The 25,228-nt window shown below is 46.5% G+C and overlaps 1 protein-coding gene across 1 annotated transcript; it reads right to left on the reverse strand.

Annotated features, from left to right (window-relative positions):
- tmem102 (transmembrane protein 102) lies at positions 1–24,187 on the reverse strand. Its single transcript, XM_030337986.1, has 6 exons — positions 23,935–24,187; positions 22,716–22,928; positions 9,710–10,051; positions 6,480–6,673; positions 4,898–5,110; positions 1–4,120 (listed from the first exon to the last, which is right to left on the reverse strand). The coding sequence occupies exons 2-6, from the start codon at positions 22,915–22,917 to the stop codon at positions 3,506–3,508; spliced, it is 1,566 nt and encodes a 521-aa protein (XP_030193846.1). The 5' UTR covers positions 22,918–22,928; positions 23,935–24,187; the 3' UTR covers positions 1–3,505.
- Between the last annotated feature and the right edge of the window lie 1,041 nt (positions 24,188–25,228).

The following is a 25,228-nucleotide window of genomic DNA, read 5'->3' on the forward strand; positions in this document are numbered from 1 at the left end:
TAATTTTAAATGTAGTGATTTATTTCATGCTACCGCTGTACCATTCAGGATTAAAAAATATCAAACACAGCGCACCCCTCCGTCACAGCATTACAGAAAAACGTTTGTGATACAGAAAAGAAAAACTATGTTCATACTCAATTCGAATAAGGAAGAACAGAATTCATAAAACGGATAGAAATATAGTACACAAGAAACTGGAGCGATTCAATACAATGTGAGCATAATTTCAACACACATTTTCAAAGTAGCAGTACTATTGGAAAAGTCAGTATAGGCCTCTTGTTCTCAGACAGATTCAGATCTTTACATTAAGGAAGCTGATTCAGTAGCAGGGTTTTGATTCAGTAGACAATTTCCTGATATACATTCATTGTATTTCTTGTCACTTTTGAAAGATATCTTAAAACAATCTTCAGTAGTTTGAGCAAACAGCAAAGATCACAACAATCACCAATCAAGATTGGCTTTCATAACGATATGATTTGTAAATAATATCAATAACTATGATAATAAAAATGAGTGTTTAATTGTAGCACTTTTTCAATGCCTTTGGGGTTGTAAACCCAGTATTTCTCAGTTTTTCTTTCCTTGCATGAGTCTATCAATCCAATGAGGCAATAGACTTTTGCATATTTAGAAATCAAGGACAAACAAATTGTTAGCTTAACCCATGAATACATAGATTGTGGTAGTGTTTCATGTTTACAATGTCTGAAGCAAGTGGAGCTGTCTATTAGCATCAGAGGAGGGACATCTCTCTCTCTCCCTCTATATATATATTTATATTATATATATATTTATTTATTTTATACATAGTTTGTGTATATATAAGCTAAACGGCGCGAAATGTTTTCTCATCAGCGATCCAACTAGGCTGTGGTGCATCCATATTTAAAAAGTGCTGAAGACACACTCTCACATTTCAAATTCTGTCCAGCTAAAACAACTTGCTTTGGAAATGTTTTTTTTGCATTTTTTTTTACACGCACGCACGCACGCACGCACGCACGCACGCACGCACACGCACACACACACACAAAGTGCCAGTAGCCTTCCGAGATAACGTCGACCACCTGATTAAAAATTCTCAGTAATAAAACACGCACACGCTTTTAAAAACCATCATTTTGAAAAAGTACCGACATTACATAAGCAGTCCGATCCAGCCACTGGTCAGCCGAACTCATCGTAGCGCACCCAGGAGAAATACAACCTGGTTACAAGCTAGCTTACACCCAGCATGGTTGCAACTAAACGCACTAAAACACAGTAGCCAACGGTCCATTCAGCCAGTTACAATAAGTGGATCAACATAAGCCAACAACATCCTTTTTTATGTGTGTGTATGTGTCGGTGTGTATCGGTCAACATCGCTGACTTAGAAAGGGGGTTCTCAACGCTATCGAGCAAGGCAGCAACGACACTCTACCACTGGATAGAACGGTAATAGGCTGGTCAAGAGAGCGACTAGCAGATCAAGACGAAAGCCAAATAATGACAGAGGAAAAGCTTAGGCCAATTTGAGGTGACAAAAGGAGCGCGAGAGAGCGGGAAAGAGGGAGGGGGTAAAGGAAGGGACACAGAGATAAGATGACGACTGGAAGGGAAGAGAGGACAGAACGAGAGAAGGAGTACAAGACATAACGAGCAGACAGAAAAGACACAGAACGACAAGCAGGTGGGGGTGAAGAGAGCAGGGGGAGGGTAAGAAAGAGCGGGATGAGGGGGAGACACTGAAGATGGTCGCCCCCTAGAGGCACACGACGGCCTCCAAACTCTCTCTCTTGTTGCTCTCTCCCAATCCGCTCCGTCCATCGCCCGCCCAGCTACCCTTCACTCCCTCCCTCCCTCCCTCACTCCCTCCCTCCCTCCCTCCGACTCACATCTGGGGAGACGAGATTGCAACCAGAGCCCAAAAGTCCCTCACCACGGGGGGGGTGATATTTCGTGTGAGGCGTCTGTCCGTGTCGCACCCCGCTGTGGGTTTCCCTACACACACACTGACACACACACACAAACGTTACACACGCCACACACCAGCCTGTAAGAAAGCCCAACCGGGCCGACGAGATATAGCGCAATTATCAGCAGGACTGATCTCCCCCTGCAATTACACGTGAAACTAGGCCAAAAAAATAAGAATTAGTAAGGTAAGAAAATGAAACACAAAAAATAGAATACCTCAAGAGCAAGTGCGTTTTCTTTACTGCGCACGAGTCTGAATTCACGAGTGACTGAATATTTCTACACTGAAACACTCGGGCAGCCACTCCTACCAGCAGGCATGGGGCCCTAGCTATGTGGAGTCCCTAACCCCTCGCTCTCTCCCTCTCCCTCTCCCCGGGCTACGGGATGGGATTGCGACCGGGGGTCGACTGAGCTGGACGGAGGGCAGAGGCGGTTAAGACTTTAAGACTCTGGGGAGCAGTGGAGTTCTTCTCCTTCCCCTGACGTCGCTCTTTGGTGCGCTCCGCTGTACGATGCAATGAGGACACAACGGAGAGGAGGGGGGGGGCCGAGGAGATAAAAAGAGACAAACGGGTCAGGGGGGAAATCACGGCCGAGGCGATAGGACACGTGGCGTCACTCACACCAGGGGACGGCGACGTGAGATATACCTGAGAAAGAAAAGGAAAGCAAAAAGGGAGGACGAGGGGAAGAGGGAGAATGGGAGAGTGGGACTAGAGGGGGGCAGAAAGAGAGCAGCCTTTGTTGGCCTGTTTAAGTCAAATAATTAGCCAACGTTACAAAGGGTTGCATCAGCCACACCTCCGTTTAGCCTGGCTTCTCTCCAACTTTCTTCTTTACATTCACAATCTTCTATCGAGTGGGTCCAAATAAAATAAAATACAAAGGATATTCAGACACTTTGCGTCGTCCATCGCCCTTTTCGTCTTGAGAACAGTTCATCAAAACCCAGACAACAAACACACACACAAACACACACACACACACACACAACGTTTCTTCTCCATCGTTTCCCATTACCCCTGCTGGCACCCCGGTCTCAAAGCACCATCTGAAAGGTCTCGTTAAGGCCGGCTTGTTACCGTGGTCGGATCGACGCCGTCTCGGTGGCGGGGTGCTCTAAATTGGGTGTCTGGGGCGGAGAGATGTGCTCCGTGGGGAGCGGGGTTTGGTACGTCTTCTCCTTTGTTATTTCTTTAAAGGGTGCACTCGGAGGACACACACACACACCAACGCTTTTGGTTTAAAAAAAGAAGAATTCTGGCAAGCAGCAGTGTTTGGTCGCGTCAGCAGAGTTCGCTATGAGCATCGCTCATCGTCGGCCGGAGTTGACGAGCTGATGGCGATCACGCGGGTTGGGACGGAAGAGTCGTCGGCCCGCGCTCCGAGAGAGATGCGCGGGGAAGAGCGCGGGGGGGGGGGGGGGGGGGGGGGGGTGTTGCAGTGTGAGCTTTGAGCGGACGGCCGTGGCGGGACAGTCGTGCGGCGGCGGGACTCGTCCGCGCGCGGGGGGGGGGGGGGGGGAGGGGGTGCCTCAGTAGAACTTGTCGTCGATGCGGAAGTGCGGCCGCGTCACGTCGTCGGGGTTGAGGAACACCGAGATGGACTTGCCCGGGTTCTCCGTCACCAGCTGCTGCAGCCGCTGGGCCAGCTTGTCCTCGCACGGCGAGATGATGCCGTTGGCGGGGCCGTGGCCCGGCGACCCCGCCTGCCCGTTGGCGCCGCCGCCGCCGCCCGCCAGCGCCTCCTTCTTCAGCTGCCCCGCCTGCCGCGCCTGGTCCAGGGCGGCGCGCAGGTGCTCGGCCGGGTCCGAGCGCACGTGGCCCAGCTTGCGGGCGAGCAGCAGGGCCTGGCCGTCCGACAGGTGCTCCAGCATGTTGCACTGCGGCAGGAAGTAGTTGGGGCAGTTCTTGCCCAGGATGCAGTGGGCCAGGTCGTCCAGGAGGCCGAGCAGCAGGCGCCCGGGCGTGTCCGTCTCGGGGGAGGACAGGTAGGAGGCGGGCAGGCGGTCGCAGGCCCAGAAGAGGAGCGTGCGCAGGTGGTAGGGGCTGAGGCCCGTGCGGGGCCGCGACAGCAGGCGGGACAGCACGGCCTTGGCCGCCTGGAAGGCCTGCGCCATGGGGAAGGGGATGCACTTCTTCAGCTGCACCTGGAGGAGGGGGACGGGGAGAGAGACAGAGAGAGAGAGAGACAGGGAGGGAGAGGGGTGGGAGACACAGAGAGAGAGACAGGGAGGGAGAGGGGTGGGAGACAGAGAGAGAGAGACAGGGAGGGAGACAGAGAGAGAGACAGACAGAGACAGAGAGAGAGAGAGAGGGGTGGGAGACAGAGAGAGAGACAGACAGAGACAGAGAGAGAGAGAGAGGGGTGGGAGACAGAGAGAGAGAGAGAGAGAGAGAGAGAGAGAGAGAGAGAGAGAGAGAGAGAGAGAGAGAGAGAGAGAGAGAGAGAGAGAGAGAGAGAGAGAGAGAGAGAGAGAGAGAGAGAGAGAGAGAGAGAGAGAGAGAGAGAGAGAGAGAGAGAGAGAGAGAGGGAGAGGGGTGGGAGACAGAGAGAGACGGAGGGAGAGGGGGGGGAGACAGAGAGACAGGGAGGGAGAGGGGGGGGAGACAGAGAGACAGGGAGGGAGAGGGGGGAGAGAGAGAAAGACACGACAATGGGAAGGAGAGAGGTCCAAGAGCATGTAAAATAATGTGAAACACAGTATTACACCAGATATAAAAAAAAACAGCTGAAAAGCTGATGAATAAATGACCGTAAATGAATTAAAACCCAAGAAATAAACGACAACAAAGGAATACAAATCAATTAAAATGAAAGAATAAAACCAATTCAATATTACATAAAAATAAATAAATAATGAAATTTACTTCATTATTTATTTATTTCAAAATGTCCAGATGCAATTGAGCGTCGCGGGCGGTACCTCGCTGCGGGAGAAGGCCAGCCTCCACTCCCGGTCGGGCCTCCCGGCCAGCGGCGAGCAGCAGGGCAGCAGGTAGAAGCCCGAGATGGCCTCCTCCTCCGTGATCTTGCCGTCCCAGAAGTGGTTTGCCGTCAGCCAGCCCTGGGCCACGGCGGGCCAGCCCCGGAACGACACCACAGGCACCAGGTCGTACAGCACCCGGCTGGAGCCCGCCTGGGGGGGAGAGGGGGGGAGAGGGGGGAGAGGGGGGGGAGATCAGGTAGGTGGGGGAACAGAATCCATCTCAATGGGATCCTTTTACTGAAGTACTGCTCTGCTCGATTTGAATGCTTCATATTAATGAAGTGATGACATTTACATTTAGTGCACTTAGCAGAAGCTTTTAGCCAAAGCGACGACCGGACATTAAGTACATTTGTCAGGAGAAGAGAAACAACATTATATCGCTGTCGGTACAGTAAGGATGTTCCTAGAACCAAGTGGCAAGCACTATCAACTGCTAGGTTCACTTATTCCCCGTATACAACAAAGATAGCGCAGATAAGACGCTACACAATGCCATCTATTTTTTTTTTTTTTTTATATATTAATGCTTCTGAAGGGGTATCAGCCAATCAGTGTTCACTCCCTGAGGGATGTAACATAACAGCCAATCAGCGTACACTCCCAGAGTGAATCGCAGCAGGAGGAGAAAGTGATTGTTTCCGTTTGCGGACTCCGGGAGCTCTATATCTAAATAATATAATATAATATATAGGTATCTATATAATATGATAAATAATATCACGGCCAACAGCTGTTTGCGCCTCCGGATGATATTATGAATTAAAGACTGCGTGGGGAAGTACCTGAGAGGTCTCGGACGTCTCTGGTACTTCCACAACAAGTAAAGACTCGTATTGGGGGTTAACCCGGCCATGGTTGGGAAATAATTGGGGGAAAGAAACTTTGGCTTGGACTCTCTGAAGTCCAGATTGAAGCGTGACTTCAGATTGATGTGGAAGGACCAGAGACGTCGGAGAACCCAACGCAGTCTTTGAGATTCACAATATCATCGGGAGGTGCACACATCTTTTGGCCGTGATATTATAGATTATATTATAGATGTTTAGATTATATTATTTAGATGAAAATGCTAAAAAAATATATATCCTTCCGAAACAGAAATAAAGAAAAGACTGAGTCGTTGCTTACAGATTATGGATTAGTGTTGCATGATATTAGACGCTGAAGGCGTCACTCCTTGTATTCCATCTGAAACATCCAAACACTTTGTTCCTGCCATCGTTCTTTTCCGGGGACAAATCCATTCCATTGGATTATTTCTGTTTCGGTATCCCGTTTGTCTGGTGCTTAGAAAGCAGTCAGTTGAGGTGATTCGGGCATCTGACCCAGGATTAGGGTGGGAGACGATACCTCAACACTGGCCTGGGAACGCCTCGGGATCCCCCCCCCCCGTCAGCTGGACAATGTGGCCCCCGGGAAAAGAGAAGTCTGGGGCCCCCTGCTGGAGCTGCTGCTGCCCCGCGACCCCCACCCCGGATAAGCGCTTGAAGAGGAGGTGAGAGGTGAGAGCGCCCACCTGGAGGATGATGGTGGTGAGGGGCCCGTTGCGCTCCAGCCTCTCCGGGACGGGGATGCCCCTCTTGGGGTTGCGCCGCAGCTCCTCCACCGCCTGGCTCACCACGGCCCAGAACCAGTCCGTCACCAGCGCCGGGGAGAAGTAGCAGCCGTCCAGAGACTGGGGGGAGCCGGGCGAGGAGGCGGAGCCTCTGCCTGCAGATCCAGAGGGAGGAGTCACGGGGGTGGGCGTGGCCGACCGGAGACTTCCGTCAAACAGTTAGCACTTGAGAGATGCTGAGCTTTGAATTGGAATTTTTGGCGTAGAGCAAGCATGGAGCACGACTGGGAATAAACAAATAAAGGTCTCTTCTAGGGGTGGAAATCACAGGGTACTTCATGATACGATACGCGATGCACAGCCCGCGATACTGTTATTTTCGCGATACGGCGATTGCGCAAAAAGATATATTGTAAGACAATCCTATAACGATACGTATAGCGATATGCGTCTAACGATGAATACAAAATGACTGTGAAAAGTTCTGGATTTCGGTCTTTATTCATGGTCCAAACTGAGTTTATCAGTTGGTCTTCTTTGGTAAGTTAACTTCAGGTGAAGCTTCCTTCATTCATTTGTTGAGCGCCACCTTGTTCCGCAGGGAAATCTGTTTAGAGCGCCTTATTTATAATTAAAATGTCCTGTCTATCTCTTCAGGAATAAAGCATAAAAATGCTCAAGAAATTCTTAAAAAATAGACAAACATATTGATATTTGGCTTCAGTGTATCGATTCTCCTATCGCACGAAGGAGGGCGACACTATATCGCCGTATTGATAATTTGTACCACCCCTAGTCTCTTCCCAGCATCACTTAAAGCTTCGGGGAAAGCTTCAATTGGACACTAAGGCTGTAGGAAAAGTTGCGAATTGTAGTAGTGAGTTACCAGATTAGATGTCCTTCGTTGTTTTATCTCTCTTCTACTCTGGCTTCCTGAGATTTTGAAGAGATACTCATAAATGTTGAAATGTTTTTCAAGGGAGCCTTTGGCCTGTCTAACCGACAGAGCCCAAAGTACAGGAAGGATGGAGGAGGATGAAGATAGATATAGATATAGATATAGATAGAGAGAGAGAGAGCATATATATATATAGAGAGATATATCTATATATAGATATATATAAGCACACAAACACATACACAGACACATATATTGTAAGAATTGCTTTCACAATTCTAATTCCCCATCAAACAAGATCCCATTCAAATAAGTGAGAGTGTATCTGTTTGTCTGCCGTGAAACCATACATAAAACATATTGTTGCTTTGCGTTAGGGGGCGTCTGCTCTGCTCTGTACAAATCATGCTTCTCTTCTTCACAGCCAGACCGCCTGAGCAACCAGAGGCTTTGGCTGCGAGCGCACCATATTCAACCGTCTTTCAGGCTTTGCGTCCAAAACCCACTTGCCTCGAAACTAAATGCCAGGAGCAGAATAACAATCGAGCAACAAAGATGAGAGTAGAACAAAGATAGTGGCATGTGTTGTTTGATTCATAACAAGCATAAAAGCTGTTCGCAAACGGACATTTCCGTTTGCAAGGGGAGCTTTGCCTGCCCCACCCCACCACCATGGATGGGACGCACCCATTCTGAAAAAGGCACGTGACGTTCACATGGGAGGAGCGAGCTTTATCCCAATCCACTACCCTCTATTCTTTAGTCATTTGCATCCAGCTTTACCTAGGAGCTGCATGGACTTTACCCACAGATTACCTTGATAAACCGAGGGTGTAATTTGGTTACATTTCACACACGGATTACGTAAGGATGAGTGAGGGGGAAGAATCAAGGCAGATTTATGAGGAGTGACGTAGCGCATTTGGCTTAAAGATTGTATATGAATCCAATCTATAAGGGATTTATGTTAATGAATGCTAGCATGATATGCATCCATAATTCTCCTGTTCTTTTCCTCCCTTTTTCCCCAGGGAACAAAGTAATGTAGAGAAGCGAAGTTGAGGTATAATGCGCTTCCAAAGTGCCCAGTCATCTACCCTATGGGGGTCTCGAAGAAAAATTAACACTTTGAACAGAAAGGGATTGCTAGGGGGGAGATACATTGAATGATGCAAGATTTCAAATTTACATTAAAAATAAAATGTTCATAGGACCCTTATGCTTGCTGAAATGAAGTCTTACAAAGTCCATTGCAACCTTTTCAGATTTTATACAAATTGCTTGCAGAGACCACTTACAACAATCAATCCCATAGTTTCGCTGCCTTGAGAAGTGTAGCATTTGCACTCAGGTGATTGACAGGCACCGTGAAGTCCCTGGACAAATCAGGGAAGAGCTGACCTGAGGCAGGTGCCGTCAACTACAAAGAGCTATTCTCCTTCACTAATAGCTGCCCCACCGCCCACACACTTAAATCTAACCTACAGACAATTTATTTAAATATTCATTTTTGTTATAAAATAAATATAAAAAAATAAAGAATGATGACTCAAAACCAACTAACACTGTTCTTATCTGTGGGGGTTTGGGTCAGGTTGAATGGTCTTTTTGTTGAAATGGCTTTTGGGAGATTAGGCTGGAGGATTAAATGCTTACCGCCTAAAAGTCAAACATCTTTACCTACGACACAATTAAATGGGTGATATCAGGCTTTTTCGACATATATGCCGTATGTATACATGTTCTACGTTTGCTAAACTAGAAAAATCGAAGGCTGAGCCAGGGCGAGTATTTGCACCCACCTAGAACGCCCCTCAATTAAGTGCGTGTAACACCTTGTTTGCACTCAAACTTTTCTTCTGTAATAGAGTGACGTCAGAATGCAGTGGGCGGTGCTGCAATAGGGCTTTGACTCTGAACTTCGTTATTCGAATATGATTAGAATATCAAAAAATAAATCAAAATTCGAACAAATATTAGGCAGCCCTTAATATTCGAACCTGTTATGGGCAGGCCAAGAGGGAGAGACGTTGGAGAACCCGACGCAGTCTATTCATAATATTGTAATGACCACGGAAGAGGCAGTGAATGAAGTATTGATTATACAGCGATTTATTAGAAACCTAATAAACCGTTGGAACACGCAAGACCGGTAACCATAGCAACGTGGTAAGCAAACCTCACGAAGCCCAATCCAGGTCTTACTGAAGGCATTTAATGGTCAAAATATTATTAATAAATATTCAAATATATTTGAATATTAATATTAATAAACAAACAAACCCGGGCCTACCCAGCTCCTCCTCGTACTCCTCCTCGTCCTCGGCCGGGTGCAGCAGGTTCTCCTCCTGGCAGCAGACGCTCCAGCGGGCCAGCGTGGCCGAGTCGCAGAGCCTCAGGCTGAGCCACGAGTGGCAGGGCGGCGAGCGCCTCATGTCCAGCGTCACCGGCTGGTTGCGGTCGTGGAGCTTCAGCGCCGGCACCAGCAGGGTGAAGTCCAGGTCGAAGTCGGCGCCCTTGGCGTAGTCGCCCAGGTTCTCGGGGTTCAGGTCCAGCACGCCCTCCCGGGCGCCGCCGGACAGCAGCAGGTACTCGTTGGCCACCGGGAGGCGCTGGTCCACCTTCTGGACCAGACCTGGGGAGAGAGGCCGCCGGCGTCAGGCACCTTCCTACCACCTTCTGCGTCTGTGTGTAATATGTACGTTTGAATGTCAATGAGGGCAACCATTGCACTGACCATTGACCATCCCTGAAGGAGGGGTCCCCCACTCTGTGTTGCTCCTCTAGATTTATTCCTTGCTGATCAAGGTTTTTTTTCCTTGCCCTCTGGGGGCAAGGGTCAGGGAGGCGGTGTCATAAAGATGTGGCCTGTTAAGCCCTTTGAGACTGTACCAGTGATTAAGGGCTACACAAATACAATTTAGTTCAATTGAATTTAACCTCCTTTTAGGGTTTTTAGTGGAAATCGCTCTTCGAGACAGATATTGGGGCGAGGGGAGCGGGGGAACAGGGGTCTTTGGGATTTGGATGTCTTAAAAACACAGGGAGATGAAGTATGTACTTTTTTGACCTGGTTAGCTCGTTTCCTCAGCGAAGAGTTTGGGTTGGAAACTCGTACGCCCTTGAAAATGTACGACACACGTCGTATGCCAATGGACTCGTTTCCAAACAGCTGCCCTGATCCACCGGACCGTGACAACAGCACCATCACGCAATAAATTCCTACTTATGCCCAGTGACATCACATATTCTAAGCAATCAGGTGACAGAACTAGCCTAAACTGAAAGGCATTCGTGCCTAAACTGAAAGACATCTTCTTTCCAGAAGTTTAGGAAGAAATGTCCACATTAAACCGAATTAATAGGTCGCCATGCGTGAACTGTGCAAACTGTCAACCAACCAAACATGGCGTAATCACAGCCCGGCCCCCGTGCAGGGATAATGGGGCATTTTTACGCATGTTGGGCACTTCTGAAATGTTGGAGCTCAGCAAGTAGAGTGCGTGTCCACGCCGATGTTAACGCCAAAGTGCTACTATAAACTGCCTGGCCATTGGTAAACTGCCGCCTCATGAACGGAAACTATGAATTGCATTTTTGTCCCCACTACACACAGTGGGGATCAGAAACGGGGACTTTCAACGGCATCATTTGATTTGTAATACCAAAAAAAGGAGAGCAGAATCTGTGTGTAGTAAACAGTAAGCTGTGTGTACACGTTATGGATCAAACTGGCCTGGGTTAGTCTGATGTTCAAAAGGTCCCAGTTGCAAGACCACTTACAGCCAATGTAATGAAGACATTTAACCGCTTTTTCTATTAGCATTTGGCCATAAAAGTAGGCCAGGAAAAGCTGAAACACCTTCCTCATTAGTTGACTCGCGGGGAACACTTCTAGAGAGAGCAACAGGGAAACTGAAGAAAACTTGGAGATGGTTAAAAAAGAAAATAAGAAATTCGAGCCGCTGACACTTATTTTCCACACATATCGCAACCATGTCAGGCTAAGCTTTAATCTCTCCTGGGTAAATAGAGAAAATAGAGGTCTCTGCACAACTCCTCCGTTCTAGTAACTGTTCAGAAGAGGAGAGCCCTCGAGCCCTCCAATCCTTTTTACGGCTACTTAGCTGTTGTTGTACACTTGCCGCCATTGGGAATCCTGTGGGAACCTTGTTGTTGCTCACCAGTAGATTGTGTGTTGCCAGTTTAAAAGAACCACTGCTGGCCAACTACCCGAATCAGCTTCTCCTTTGAATAAGCTCTCGTAGCGGTGAGCATTGGGAAGGGAATATCGGTGAGAGAGTTGATATGTTGGGTCTGTGTGTGCGCGCACACACACACACACACACACACACACACACACACACACACACACACACACACACACACACACACACACACACACACACACACACACACACACACACACACACACACACACACACACACACACACACACGTTGTGGATTAGGTCATGGAATTTTGAGAAGATAGTGAAAGAAAGTGAATCTGTGAATGCCGTGTTTAACTGGAGGAAGATCCCAAGGTCAGACAAGGGAAGTGCTGATGTACTAAATACATGAACAACCATGAACTTTGACACGATGATTAAAGGAAATACATGACAAGCAAATTAATGCAGTGTATCATTCAAGGGAATTAGATAAAGGAAACTTTTTTTTTTAACACAAAAAGTGGAGGTAATATTTATTTCACCCTGGCACAGAAAACCAATTATCTACCAATATGGTAGCAACCACGGTTGTGCCAAAAAAGAAAAGTGTGTGAGTGTATGTGTGTGTGGGTGTGTGTGGCATGTACACACAAGAGTGAATCATTGGCGCAGAGTCAGACTCGTCACCCCTTTCCACTCAAATTGATTAAAAATTGCCTTTAAGTAGTGCATCCATGCGTCCTCCATTTTGGCCTCTTTTCAACTGAACGCTCAGCCGAGCCAATAGCAGGCAGAACTCAAGGCACCGCGGCGTGCACTATCCTCCCCTCACTGTTACTCACAGCCGAGCCACTGGCGCACCTGACTGCGGATGGGCCTCGGTCTTCAATCACGGAGTGGGATCGCTTCTGTTCTTGCAGGGGACACGTTCCCCCCCCCTCCCAGAACCCACGGAGGAACCCTGCCGAGTGAGGACGACTGATCTCCTTTCTACCTAACGTCAGAAAAGACAGCGGCGTTCAGCAGGGGAGACGCCGTGAAGTCAGCGAGTCGGAAAGCGGAAATCGCTCTTCGAGACAGATATTGGGGCGAGGGGAGCGGGGGGGAAGCAGGGTCTTTGGGAGTTGGTTGTCTTAAAAACACAGGGAGATGAAGCATGTACTTTTTGACCTGGTTAGCTCGTTTCCTCAGCGAAGAGTTTTGAGTTGGAAACTCGTAGACGGGAAGAAGCACGACACAGGTCGGATGCCATTTTACTTATTTCCAAAGAGCAGGCGTGATCAACCGAACCTTGACAACAGCACCTTCTCTGGTTGAACTGTGGCTACACTAGTCACACTTCTAAACGGCACAATCACCTGCGTGACACTTTAAACGCCTTCTTATGACCAGTGATCGTATGCACATATTCTAACCATTTGGGTGAAAGAACTAGTCTCAACTGAAACAGCCACCCCTCCAATTAGTCTTCGTCACCAGCTGAGCAAACAGGACCCCCTACCGACAAGGGATGGGTCCAAGATCCTCTATCTTTACTCACAAGGGGGGAAACATAACTCAGGAGTACCCAGGAGAGTGGTTGCCACTCTTCTGCTGCTTTGTGACCTGTCCCCAGAACAGATGTTTGCCTCGAATACACTTTCTGTGTGTGTGTGTGTGTGTGTGTGTGTGTGTGTGTATTATCTAGTCACATCAGAAATGCAGTGCACAATACTCAATTAAAATATTCTGCATTAAAGACTAACTTTATGTTTATATTTTGCATTTTAATGTCTAGGCAAGACAGTGGCTAGGCTAAGTATATTATAAAATAAATGAATATATCAATATGGGTCGCATAGGGATCATTGTCGTCAACATTAAATTCCTTTTTAATTACATTTTCAAAGCCCTGTATCCTTCTTCGACCCACTTACACGTACTTCCCAATATTTACGTTGTTTTGAGTGTGTTTCTGTCAGCACATAGCTTATGGAAGTAAACAACAACATCAAACATTGCAAAAAAGAAAAGTGAAAACAGAAGTGCAGATGGGAATTTAGAGAGCCTCAAATAATGATGAAACCTGGACGAGTGATGGATAACTAAAGCAGAAAGAGCGAGAGAGCGAGAAATAGAGAGAGCGAGAGAAAGAGAGACAGAAAAGGGAGACATTTGTATTTTTTATTTGTATAATTAAAAGTTGAAACTACCCTATGGTATATTATTGTACTCCATGTGCTTTGGCCATGTACATTTTCATGGCCAAAAAATAAAAACTTTAAATCTTGAATCTTGGGACTGATTGGAAAAAGAGTGTAAGGAACAAAAAGAGAGTGAACGAGAAAGAGAGAGAGAGATGACAGACGGAGAGCGAACGAGAGCGAGATGAGAGACGGATAGAGATGATATTAGCGAGCTCTTGGGCTCTGCGATGCTGTTCACCCCCCTGCCTTGTGATATCCCCATTTGTCTAATCTCCAACGCTCATAAATCGGGTTAATAAAACACGTGACAGGGGAATAGGACCAGGGAGGTGGAGGAGGGGGGGGGGGGGGGGGGGGGAGAAAAGGAGGGAGAGGACGGGAGCGGGGAGGGGAGAGGGCGCTACTTAAAAGAGAGTGTTATCTCTGCAGTGGCGCCTTCAGTGGGGAAAGTGTTTAGATAAGGACGGAGGGGGTGGGACGCAAGTCAAGTGTGTCAATTTATGAGGCGGCTGCTGCGGTCGGTTTGCTGTGTTTGAGGCCGCTCCAACACAAGCCAATCTGGGGTACGATGGCGGCGGTGTTTCTGCTTAATCAAGCCCTTTAAGTCACTAGTTTCCAACTGTGCTCTTAAAACCCTGTCAGTACACTGGTGCACACGGAAGGAAAACGGGGGTAGGGGCGGGCACGGACACCATCACACACACACACACACACACACACACACACACACACACACACACACACACACACACACACACACACACACACACACACACACACACACACACACACACACACACACACACACACACGGCTGGTTTCACAGATTAATCTCATAATCCTATAAGAAATGGTGATTTCAAATAGAGAGAACTTATTTCCATATACAAATCGACTTCGAGTGTCAACCAGACTGTAAAGTTTCTGCACTTAATACATGCAGGCTGGGAATCACAGGCAAGAAGAAAAATGTAGGCACACATCTGAGATATAATCAATAAATGGAGCTTTTGACTATTGGTAACCTGTTGCTGGCCAGGGGTTGATGATGTCCTCCTTTTGGGCCAGCACAGAGAGGGCTCAGGGTTTTACCTCAAAATCCTACCCACGTCTAACATTCACTGCCTCTCTCGTGCCATAGTGCAGTGCAGCAACAAAAACACATTGTTGATTTCCTTTTCGTCCTCCGTAAGTTCAGCTATTCATCTGTGTACGTTTGTTCGGGATGCCGCCCTAAATATAGCCGCGGAAAGCTCCAGAAAACGGGATTTCACCAGAAGAGCTCGGGACGTACATCTGAGGTCTATTGCACCAAGGATGTTTTATTTCCCCCGTGTGTGTGTGTGTGTGTGTGTGTGTGTGTGTGTGTGTGTGTGTGTGTGTGTGTGTGTGTGTGTGTGTGTGTGTGTGTGTGTGTGTGTGTTGGGGGGCAGCTTTCATTTTGTGAAGTCAGTACCAATCCCAGGGGTGAGTCGCTGCATGTTCCCGCTGCAGAACACTAATACAGGGCCGGCTGGGAGACTCACCAAGGCACTTCCAACATTGACAGCAATTTTTCCCACTGGAAAAAAATAAAAAAAGTCGGTTGGGGACCATGAAATGCTCTTTCTCGAAGCACAAAGGGCTAGGTGGGTTGCTCTTAGGGCACCTCGTCAACATCGGATCAGGTAGTTTATTCCCCCTTTTTCCCCATCTCCCCCCGGCTCTCCACTCCTGATAACCCTGAGCAAGCAGTTAATTAAAAGAATAAAAGGACTAGTGATTAGTGATGGTGATGGGGTTATTCCGCTCCAAGCCAAAAGGTAGCCAGTTCGATCCCCTCAGGCCCGCAGTGTACCTATTGGGTGTCCTTGAGCAAGATGAGCTCCTGTAATGTTCTGCCAATCGTCAAACACTTTCATTTAAAAAGTCCCGATGTTGGCGGTAACGCCGCTTTGAAGACCGCCCCTCGCCAACAGCCCACGCTGCCTAATATCAGGATAAGGCTCCCGAGGCTAGCGGCGGAGCGTTGAACTGTTGCCGCCGCCACCGCCGCCGCCGTCGCCCGCATGGCGTTCCTGGGCCTAGCATCAAGGCGGGGAGATTAGCCTGAAATAGGCATCTCCAAAAGGAGGCGGATACAGACACGCTCCGAGTTAATCCCTTTGGTTCGATGCCTCACGCCGCTGCGCTACGTGTGATGTGCGAGCGTGGTCGTGGTTGGAAGTGCTGTGTTGTTATATTTGAGAGGTATTTTGAAGGGGTGTTGGTGTGAGTTTGTCGTTTTAGCGGGGTCATCACTGTCACGGGTGTTAAGCACGGGTTTGCCATGCTAGCCACTAGCCGTCGTAGGATAGCATTCATTTCAACTCCAACTATACCTACTATTCCAATCTCATTACATGTGTGGTATAACATTGTGCACATGAAACACTAGACCAGGGATGGGCATCTTTCATGATAAAGAGGGCCACATAGCCTCGTACTTCAACTATTCGGATATGAGAAAAGCTATAAATTAAGTACAAATAAGAACAAAATATTAATATATATATGTATGTCTATGTATATATGTCTGTCTCTTCAATTTATGGGTGGGGCGTAGTCATGGCTAGGCGGTAAATGTTGAATTTGGGGATTTCCTTTTGAAAAATAAGTGGAAAATTATCGCAAAGGTCTCTTCAAGATGCAGATAAAAACTGCATAACAATGAACAATTTCTCGAGAAGTGTTACACTGTTTATTAAAAAGGCATCAATGCTTTTAGAAATGGATTTGTCGATTTAAGTGAAATCAAAATCATGTTTTTTATCTTATGGCCTTGATGCCCTGGCATGTGGCCTTTGTGCCCTCAAAGAAATTGCCACGCTGCAGGCCAAGTGGCCTTGCCCCTAAAAAATAAGGAAATGCCAGGCCTGGTGACGAAGCTCGGATAGTAAATAATGAGTAACTCCTTATCGTCATCATTTTATTGTGTGTGTGTGTGTAGAATAAATAGTTCAACTGATTTACTGGGTGTGCCTTGGTGCGATCGCCAAGGAATCGTGTGCCTCTGCACGCTGGTCATAAGCTCCTCCTACACGCTACCGCCATGTTGCCGTGGTGTGAGGAGGGTGTGCCTGTTCGGGAGTCCATTAGCACGGTGAACGACCAATACCAGAGTACGGTCATCGGCAAAGGTGCCTCTCCAACTGGTAGCCATAGCCATCATCTAGCAATTTTTAAAAAGGATGAGTTACCGACACTGAACACAGTGAACGTCAAACCAAGCTGGCAGTACTAGTATTACATTTACATTTAGGGCATTTAGCAGACGCTTTTATCCAAAGCAACTTACAATAAGTACATTTGTCAGAGGAAAGAGAAACAACTATTTAATCGCTGTCTGTACAGTAAGGATGTTCACAGAACAAAGTGCAAAGCAGCCATTATCCGTAAAAAACATCAAAGATAGCTAGGATAAGATGCTACACAACTAAGTACTATAACTAAGTATGACATACAATAAGTGCGTACATAAAGTGCCGGGACATACAACATACAATAAGGGGGTTGGCTATGCAGATGTAGGTGAACTCAAGTGAGTCTTGAGTCTTTTGCGGAAGCTGGTGAGCTACTCTGCGGCCCTGACATCAGCAGGGAGCTATTATCCAGTTTCTTCCTTTGCACTTCAAAAACCCCATTTACATAATATTTCCCCTTCAGTTGAACTCACTTTGTAAGAAACATACATTGAATATAAAATATAATGCAAGTTTGTGTTTACCCAAATGTAGATTGAACTACACTTTGAAATTGTTTGTATGGTCAATATACACAAGAAAAGGGATTAACGCAAAATAAACCCTGCGGGGATGTTATTAAGTAGTATCCAAACGGCTAGGGGCTGTTTATGGCTTTCTGTTTGCACGGGTCAGTGCACTGTCAAGGAGGCAGAGAAACACTGCAATAAAACACCCGAGAAGGTATGAATATTCACAAACAAACAAACACCTCCGCCCACACAAAGCTTGTGTTGGGCAACACATGCTGTCTTTGTACTTCAAGGCAAACTTTTGCAGAAATTGACTTTTGATTGTCCCTCCAACACACACACACACACACACACACACACTCTCTGACAGACACACACACACACACACTCTGACAGACACACACACACACACACACAAAAGAGCTACCTCAGACACACCAAACATAAGGGGATTCGAGGGGGATGCAGCATACAAACAGTACCCCATGTGTGGCACACAGCAGGACGCAGAAGAAGAAGAGGGGGAGGATGAGGAAGAGGAGGCAGCAGAGGGGGAACAGAAGGGCGAGGGTTGGATGGGCTGGCTCCAATATGCCGACGCATGTCTGCGCACCTCCCTGCTGTGTCGGCTGCCGCACAGAGGCCTAGCGCGCGGCGCCAGATGCGAGTGTCGAGACACCGGGAGTTCACGGGCATTGTCTCCATGCTTACCTCACACATGTATGCGATAGCAAGCGCCACGGCAACAAATAATATACTAAACAGGGTAGATAAAGGCTCCCCGATTGGCTCGGTCTGATTACAAGTTGCCTGGTTTTGTGTGTTTGTGTGTGTGTGTATATAGGTGTATACCCAAGACTGCATATGTGAGTCTTTAGTTTTCCGTCAGTTCCCCGACAGTGTGAGGGCTCCAGTGCAACTTCAAAAACGACAGAAGGGTGGCAAAAAAAACTTTCAAAGTGCATGCACAGGCATACTCACACACAAAGGTATAATAAACCGCCAAGCAAAGGTCCGGCGGACCTAAGGGGGGCACAGGGGGGAGGAGGGAGGTGTTCCAGCGCATCCTTTACCCCACGAAACACCAGCCGCGGACAGACATAGAGTGAAACCCATCTACAACAAACAGGCTATTCATGGCCGAGAGAGCGAGAGCGAGCGCGAGAGCGAGAGAGATGACGGGAAGGGAAGGAGAGAAGAAAGGACGAATACTGTCCTGCACTTCTACTGCTGTGGCTCCCGAATTACCCATCTGGGATTCATAAAGTGCATCTCATTCTCATCTTCAAATGCAAACGCAAGAGAAAGAAATAGGGAAACACTCTATAGTTTGAAGTCACAAAGGAAGAAAAAAACCTGCATACATTTGGGGTAAAGCATTAATTGGATGTGGCTGTTTCTGCTCTGATCGAGACCTCTTCGGTTGAAAGAGAGACGACCACACTGTCTAGTGGGCGATCGAATGATCAAACTGAATCAACTCAAACCCTGCACAGGCTTTTTTACACGCATCAATAATAGATTCAATACTCATTCTAAAGGCTGCCGTATGCATGGTATGAAGAGCTTCTCTGTCCCCGTCAGTATTGTAATACGTTGGAGGATGGGGACAAATGAAAAAGTAGAACCCCAAGTCCAGCAGTTACATTTTACCAGAGGAAATGGAGGGAGGGATTGAGATGAAGGAAGGGAGATGGAGAGAGAATAAGATTAGGTCATCGAACGGCAATAAATCCTCATCCGCTGCCACCAGTCAGAACTTTGAGTGTAATATAATAGCTCAGCCATTGATAGAGCCATTTGTTGTTTATTCTGTCTTATTTTAACAGTAAGACTGACTTGCATACTAAACACACATAAAGAAGACACTAAAATGATCTTAACATTATAATTATCTGCCAGTCAATACAGGAGCATCAACATCTCGTGTGTGTGTGTGTGTGTGTGTGTGTGTGTGTGTGTGTGTGTGTGTGTGTGTGTGTGTGTGTGTGTGTGTGTGTGTGTGTGTGTGTCAATTGGCGCTGAGCCTGACCAAACACTGCCTGATGTGTACCAAAAAAGACATGATGAATCTCTTTGGTGTACGGCGGTGGGAGTGTGGGAAGAGAGCTGTGAACCTGCCTCACCTTGCATCAAATGACTAGCTGATAGAAACAAAGGTCCAAGCCATCGGGCCTAGATGACCCCCCACGCACGCATGCAGATACGCACCTCGTATACACGCACACACAATGACCCAGGGAGAGGGTTTTATGATCTGTTGTCAATCTGTTTATTTCAACAACTGTGCCATTAACATTCAACATCAAAATTATTTCAACGTGGGCTTAGGCAGATAGGCCTACATGCGTCGAAAACAGATCGCTATTTATTTTACTGAACACATGACGGTGAACTAGACACGTCTTAAGCATATGGAAACTGTGGCAAAAACTTCACACAGTGTGTCTTTTTACAATTATTTTTTCGTAGTGTTGATCAGCTGATAAATAGTCTGCCAAAGATGTCGACGTCGCTTAGCAACCGAGGACGCTTGCGGAGTGATGCGACAGAAAAAAAAAGAAGCAGCCAATGCATATGTGGTTTATTTACAACTAAAAGTGAAAGAAAATGTCAGTCGTGTGGGAGTATTTCACTGTCTCGGAGAAAGATCAGCGATATGCAGTTTGTATGACATGATCCAGTGACATTTCAAGAGGAGAAAGCATTAAACATGTAAACATCGGCCACTGCATTGGTGAATGTCATCTTATTTTCCGATAGGCCGACGGCATTCAACAACACGAATATCGGCCGTTCCCTAACAGAAAGCATAGGACATGGAGAAGGAGTAGGGGCTAAGCATCTCCTTGAAGGTTGGGTCAACACTGGGGACCAAACCCGGAACATTTGGGGTGGGAATTTCAGTGCAGAAAAAAAATACCTAAGTATTGAATTGTTGAATTGCAGAAGGGGGAGAAAGAGGGGAAGAGAGAGAGGGAGGTCAAGAGGTGGGAGGGAGGTTAGGGAGAGAGGTTAGAGAGGGAGAGAGAGCAGGAGGGAGGGTGGGAGGTTGCAGAGTGCCACCTATTGGAAAAACATACACACTTCACTTGCAAGTGGTATGGGAGTGCATGACCCTACCATGCCAGGGTGCTCGAGGGCATTGGGTACACATTTTTACAACACACCTTTGTATTTCTTGGTATGTACTGATAGTCAATGATGCAATCATATTAACAAAACTTTGCGCATGAATGAATATGCAGATTCCTTGTGAGGCAAAGAGACACACTGCAATAAAATGCAGTAAAGCCCAACTCTCTGAAAGGTTATGACGAAACTCCATCTCACTCGTTATCATTCGTTTTCAATACTTGCATGCTTGACTGAGAAAGCTGGATAATATGTGTAGCAAGGTTAAACAAGGCCATTCACATTAATCCATACACCCCCCGGAACGTCTGACTTCCATATTAACATCAAAGTACTCCAGTATTTCTACTGGACCGGAGAGAGTGGGGGTTTATAAAAAAGAATGGGCCTATATTAAAACAAGCTAGACACACATTATCAAAACACATCAGGCAATTATAAATTAATGTGCCTTACTTTAGATTGTGTGCCATTTCCAAAATTTCTAGCAACAGGAACAGTTGATGTATTAGGTACACTGCTGCATGTTAACATGTAGTGATAAAGAAAAAAATGATGGAATATACTTTAGATTGTGTGCCATTTCCAAAATTTCTAGCAACAGGAACAGTTGATGTATTAGGTACACTGCTGCATGTTTACATGTAGTGATAAAGAAAAAAATTATGGAATATACTATCATTGTACAAATACCCTAAATTTATATTAGTAGAGTTACAATAAATGATACAGACTGATGACCTGCTGAAATACGCAGAATAATCACTGTTATGTTGTGTATACTTGTGGATGTAGACTTAAAAAGATACAGATAATTTACAGATAATAATTTAATAATTTACAATATAAGTAATGAGTAATTTTTTATTAAAAGAAAAGAGAATCTCCATGGTGTAAAAAACACAGAGAAAAGTAAAGCACTGGTGGGATTTAAACACAACAAGTTCAACCTTATGGTGTTTGTAGTCACAGCCCAAAACACCCTGCACTGTCGTTTGGAGTTCACGGTGGGTACCACTGGTGACTCATTGTCAATTTTAACCCTGCGCACTTAGCAGCCATTAGTAGAACAGCATCTTAAAGCCACTCTCCACTTCGCCTCAGAGCCAAGCCCTGATAGTAAGCCACTGTTTAGTGCTTCTGATGCAAGCTCCGTGAGTTCATGAAACCATGTGTTTGTTTTCGACCGTAATGGAGCGACGGCGGTGGTGTTGTCAGGGAGACGGGTGTGTTTTGTTTGGTCTGCAATGTTTTCTGATGTGTCTGAACAGCACTTTCTGAATATTGTTGCCAATCCCGTCCAAAATAAGCAATTCTGAGCTACAGCTCATCCACGCACTCGGACGGGTACTTGCAGCTATGGTGCGGCACCATGTCACTGTATACACACACTTGAAGGGAGCAGGATCATTGGACTTCCAGTCAAAAGTTACTGGGTTCGATCCCCCACCATTAAACAGCCGATGCATTTGAGCAACCTGCTCCTTAGTGACTTGTATCTGAAATCGTCTGTAAGACTGTTTGGTTATTTAAATAGTAAAACACATAACTATTTCATAGTCGAATGGTTCAGGATCATGATGGTGGTTATTGCTTTGTGAGGCTTGCAGCCACAGTCGTCTCCTCTCAGAACTGTCAAGCTGTTATTGCCAAAGAAAGTGGAAGAGAGATTTGAAGAGTTTTCTCCAGTGTATCATAACTAATCAACCGTTATTTCATCCCCTATTTCACAACTTCTTCTGAGCCCTGACTATTTTTTGATGCTGGGCTGGTGATACCTTTCATTTCATAATTCATCGACACATTGCCAAAATAGCCTTTCAGATTCTTCATGGGCTTCTTTGCATTCGTCTTCCCACGATTGCAATAGATCTTAAAAACCTGACAAGGAGACATTGAATAATGAGCATCAAACTATCGTACAAGTCATTTTTAACTTGTTCATTCCATGAACTAGCGACCCATTCAAGGCATACCTATCCATCATCTCCTCAACACTGTGTGCCTTCCCCCCCCGCCCACACCAAGCAGTCCCCATGTTTGGGACAACACAGCTCATCCTGGTGCCTACCTAGCATGTTGAAGATGAAGTCTTTGGCCGTGTGGACCTCCAGGGCCGTCTGGTCCCCAAAGTCTCCCTGCTCCAGCAGCACCAGCTCAGACGCCTGCAGGGACAGCTGCTCCAGCGTGGCCCCCGACCGGAAGTCCACCTCAGAGGGCCTCTTGACGATGGCTGGGGAGCGAGGCGCCACTGCGCTGATCAACGACTCCATGGGTCAGTGCCCTGACCAATGGAGAAGAGAGACAGTGTTCGGGTTAAGATAAGGCAAGACCTAAATAGGATGACTGTTTTAAAAACTGTTTGTTTATTAGAGTATGTACGTATAATAAATGGTTAATAAGTGGATTGTGCCCATTCGGTCATGATCTAATGCTGATTAGATGGCTGGGTGGATTTGCGGTATGGTTTAATCTTTGCCTAAGTCCTCAACGAGAATACCTAACTTAGCCAACGCCTAACTTAGTAACTATAGTATAGAAGTCATGCCCAAGGTTATTACGGAGTGACTTTGAAAGCATTGCAAACATCAAAGACATTGGCCTAAAATCCTACTTCCTACAGGCCAGTGTATTGTCAAGAGTTAAATACATCACTGTTACTGTAACACTGATTAAAACCGACAGCCGACACAGTCCATCTTTAACAGTGAAACCTATATGAAAACCAAATCGATCTACTTTGAGAAGTGAAACGGGTCGTGCCCTCACTTTACCAATTAACCAGGGCAATTAACCAGCCAGCTCTCGCGAGACTAAAAACCAGGCTACAAGTATGGCTAATCATTCACCCTGCCCTCCTGTTCAATAGGAAACCATTTCCACCAGTAAATCATAAACTCAACATGTAACAGCGTTATTGGTTCTTCCAGGCCGCTCCTCAACAAATAATAAATCAATTACTCAAATGAATCGATAAAGAGCAGAAGAAGTTTACACCTGGTTTATTAGCCGGCTAGCTGCATCATGATAGCTCTCCTTGGCTAACATGACAGGTGGGAGGGCAGGGATTAGGACATAACACAAACACACACGCAGACCCTGACACAAACACACGGATAGTTGCACAAACGCATCTACACACACATGCGCGCAAGTACACACATACACGCACACACCAAAGCGGGTGCATGTGTCCGACTAGCTTGGTGACACCTGATCTCAGTAAGAACTAATCATTAGCTATATTAGCTTAGCATTACATCGGTCACGTTGCGCGATCACACACGCACCCTTTTTCTTCCACAGTGTTGCGAGAGAAGGTTTCTTCGCTATCTGCGGGGTTTATTGTTTAATCCGCTTTCTTCAGCTGTCATCTCCAACAGGTCCCCGACGAGGCCACCTCTCCCCTGGCAACACTGGACCCGGAAGCAACGGAGCCAGGGAGCATCCTGGGAGTAGTAGTACCTGCATAGTACTACCTCTCAGAATACAAAGAGGATTGGTTTGAATGGTGAGGGCCACTTGGGGTCAGGCTTGTGTGTGTGTGTGTGTGTGTGTGTGTGTGTGTGTGTGTGTGTGTGTGTGTGTGTGTGTGTGTGTGTGTGTGTGTGTGTGTGTGTGTGTGTGTGTGTGTGTGTGTGTGTGTGTGTGTGTGTGTGTGTGTGTGTGTGTTTGCTTCCAGCAGCCTATATCGAAGAGGATTAGTGCCAAGTTTATGATTCTAAACAATCCTTATTCATCAGGTTCAGCGCTGACACCTGAGGTGATAATTCAAAACACCTTTCCAAGTCCACTTAGAATTTTATTTTTATTCTTTATGCATTCAATTTTCTGTTAGTTTTATATATTTTTTGTAAACAAGACAAAACAGAGCTGAAGAATAGAATGAACAATAATATGTCACTACAATTATTTATCTTTGAAATTGTAAGCGAATGGGCCCCATATGTTATGTAGTTTGGCGCTTTATTTTTGTAGAAGCGTATTCTCTCCATCTGTATGATGATCGTTACGTTGAGCCATTTCTGAAAGGAGGGGATTGTAGGCGATTTACAATCTAATAGAATACATGTTTTTGCCGCAGCCATAACAAGCATCCATGACGTCTGATCCTCAGATAGCTTGAAGCAGACTCTGAGCATCCAAGGAGTGCAAGCTCTGGATCAGGAGGAATGTCCCAACCATAGACTCCGAAAAGCCAGTGGTATGTTCCAAAAATGTTGGTCGATGAGCACAGAGCCAGGAGAGATGTGTTACGAGACTTCTGCACATTTGCATCTGTCATACAATGGGGAGAGGAGACCAATGGATAAATTCAGGTAGTGTAGTTTAGGTTTTGAATAGTGGAGCATATGAATGACTTTGAATTTAATCAGTTTGTACCAGGCATTAATTTAGCAAGTTTGGATTCTCATTCCAAGTGTCGTCAGACACCTCAAGATTCAGCTCAGTGGACCAGGCTTCTTTCAGATGGTTAGTGGATACGGAGTTCGCAAATAGGCGCACAAAGCGAGCTATCAGGTGCTTAGAGTCTGGAGGAAGCTTTTGCAGCTGGTAGAGTGGTGGGTGAATCCCTGGCATTGT

The sequence above is a fragment of the Gadus morhua genome, chromosome 17, assembly GCF_902167405.1.
Source record: "Gadus morhua chromosome 17, gadMor3.0, whole genome shotgun sequence".
NCBI classification, from domain to species: Eukaryota; Metazoa; Chordata; class Actinopteri; order Gadiformes; family Gadidae; genus Gadus; species Gadus morhua.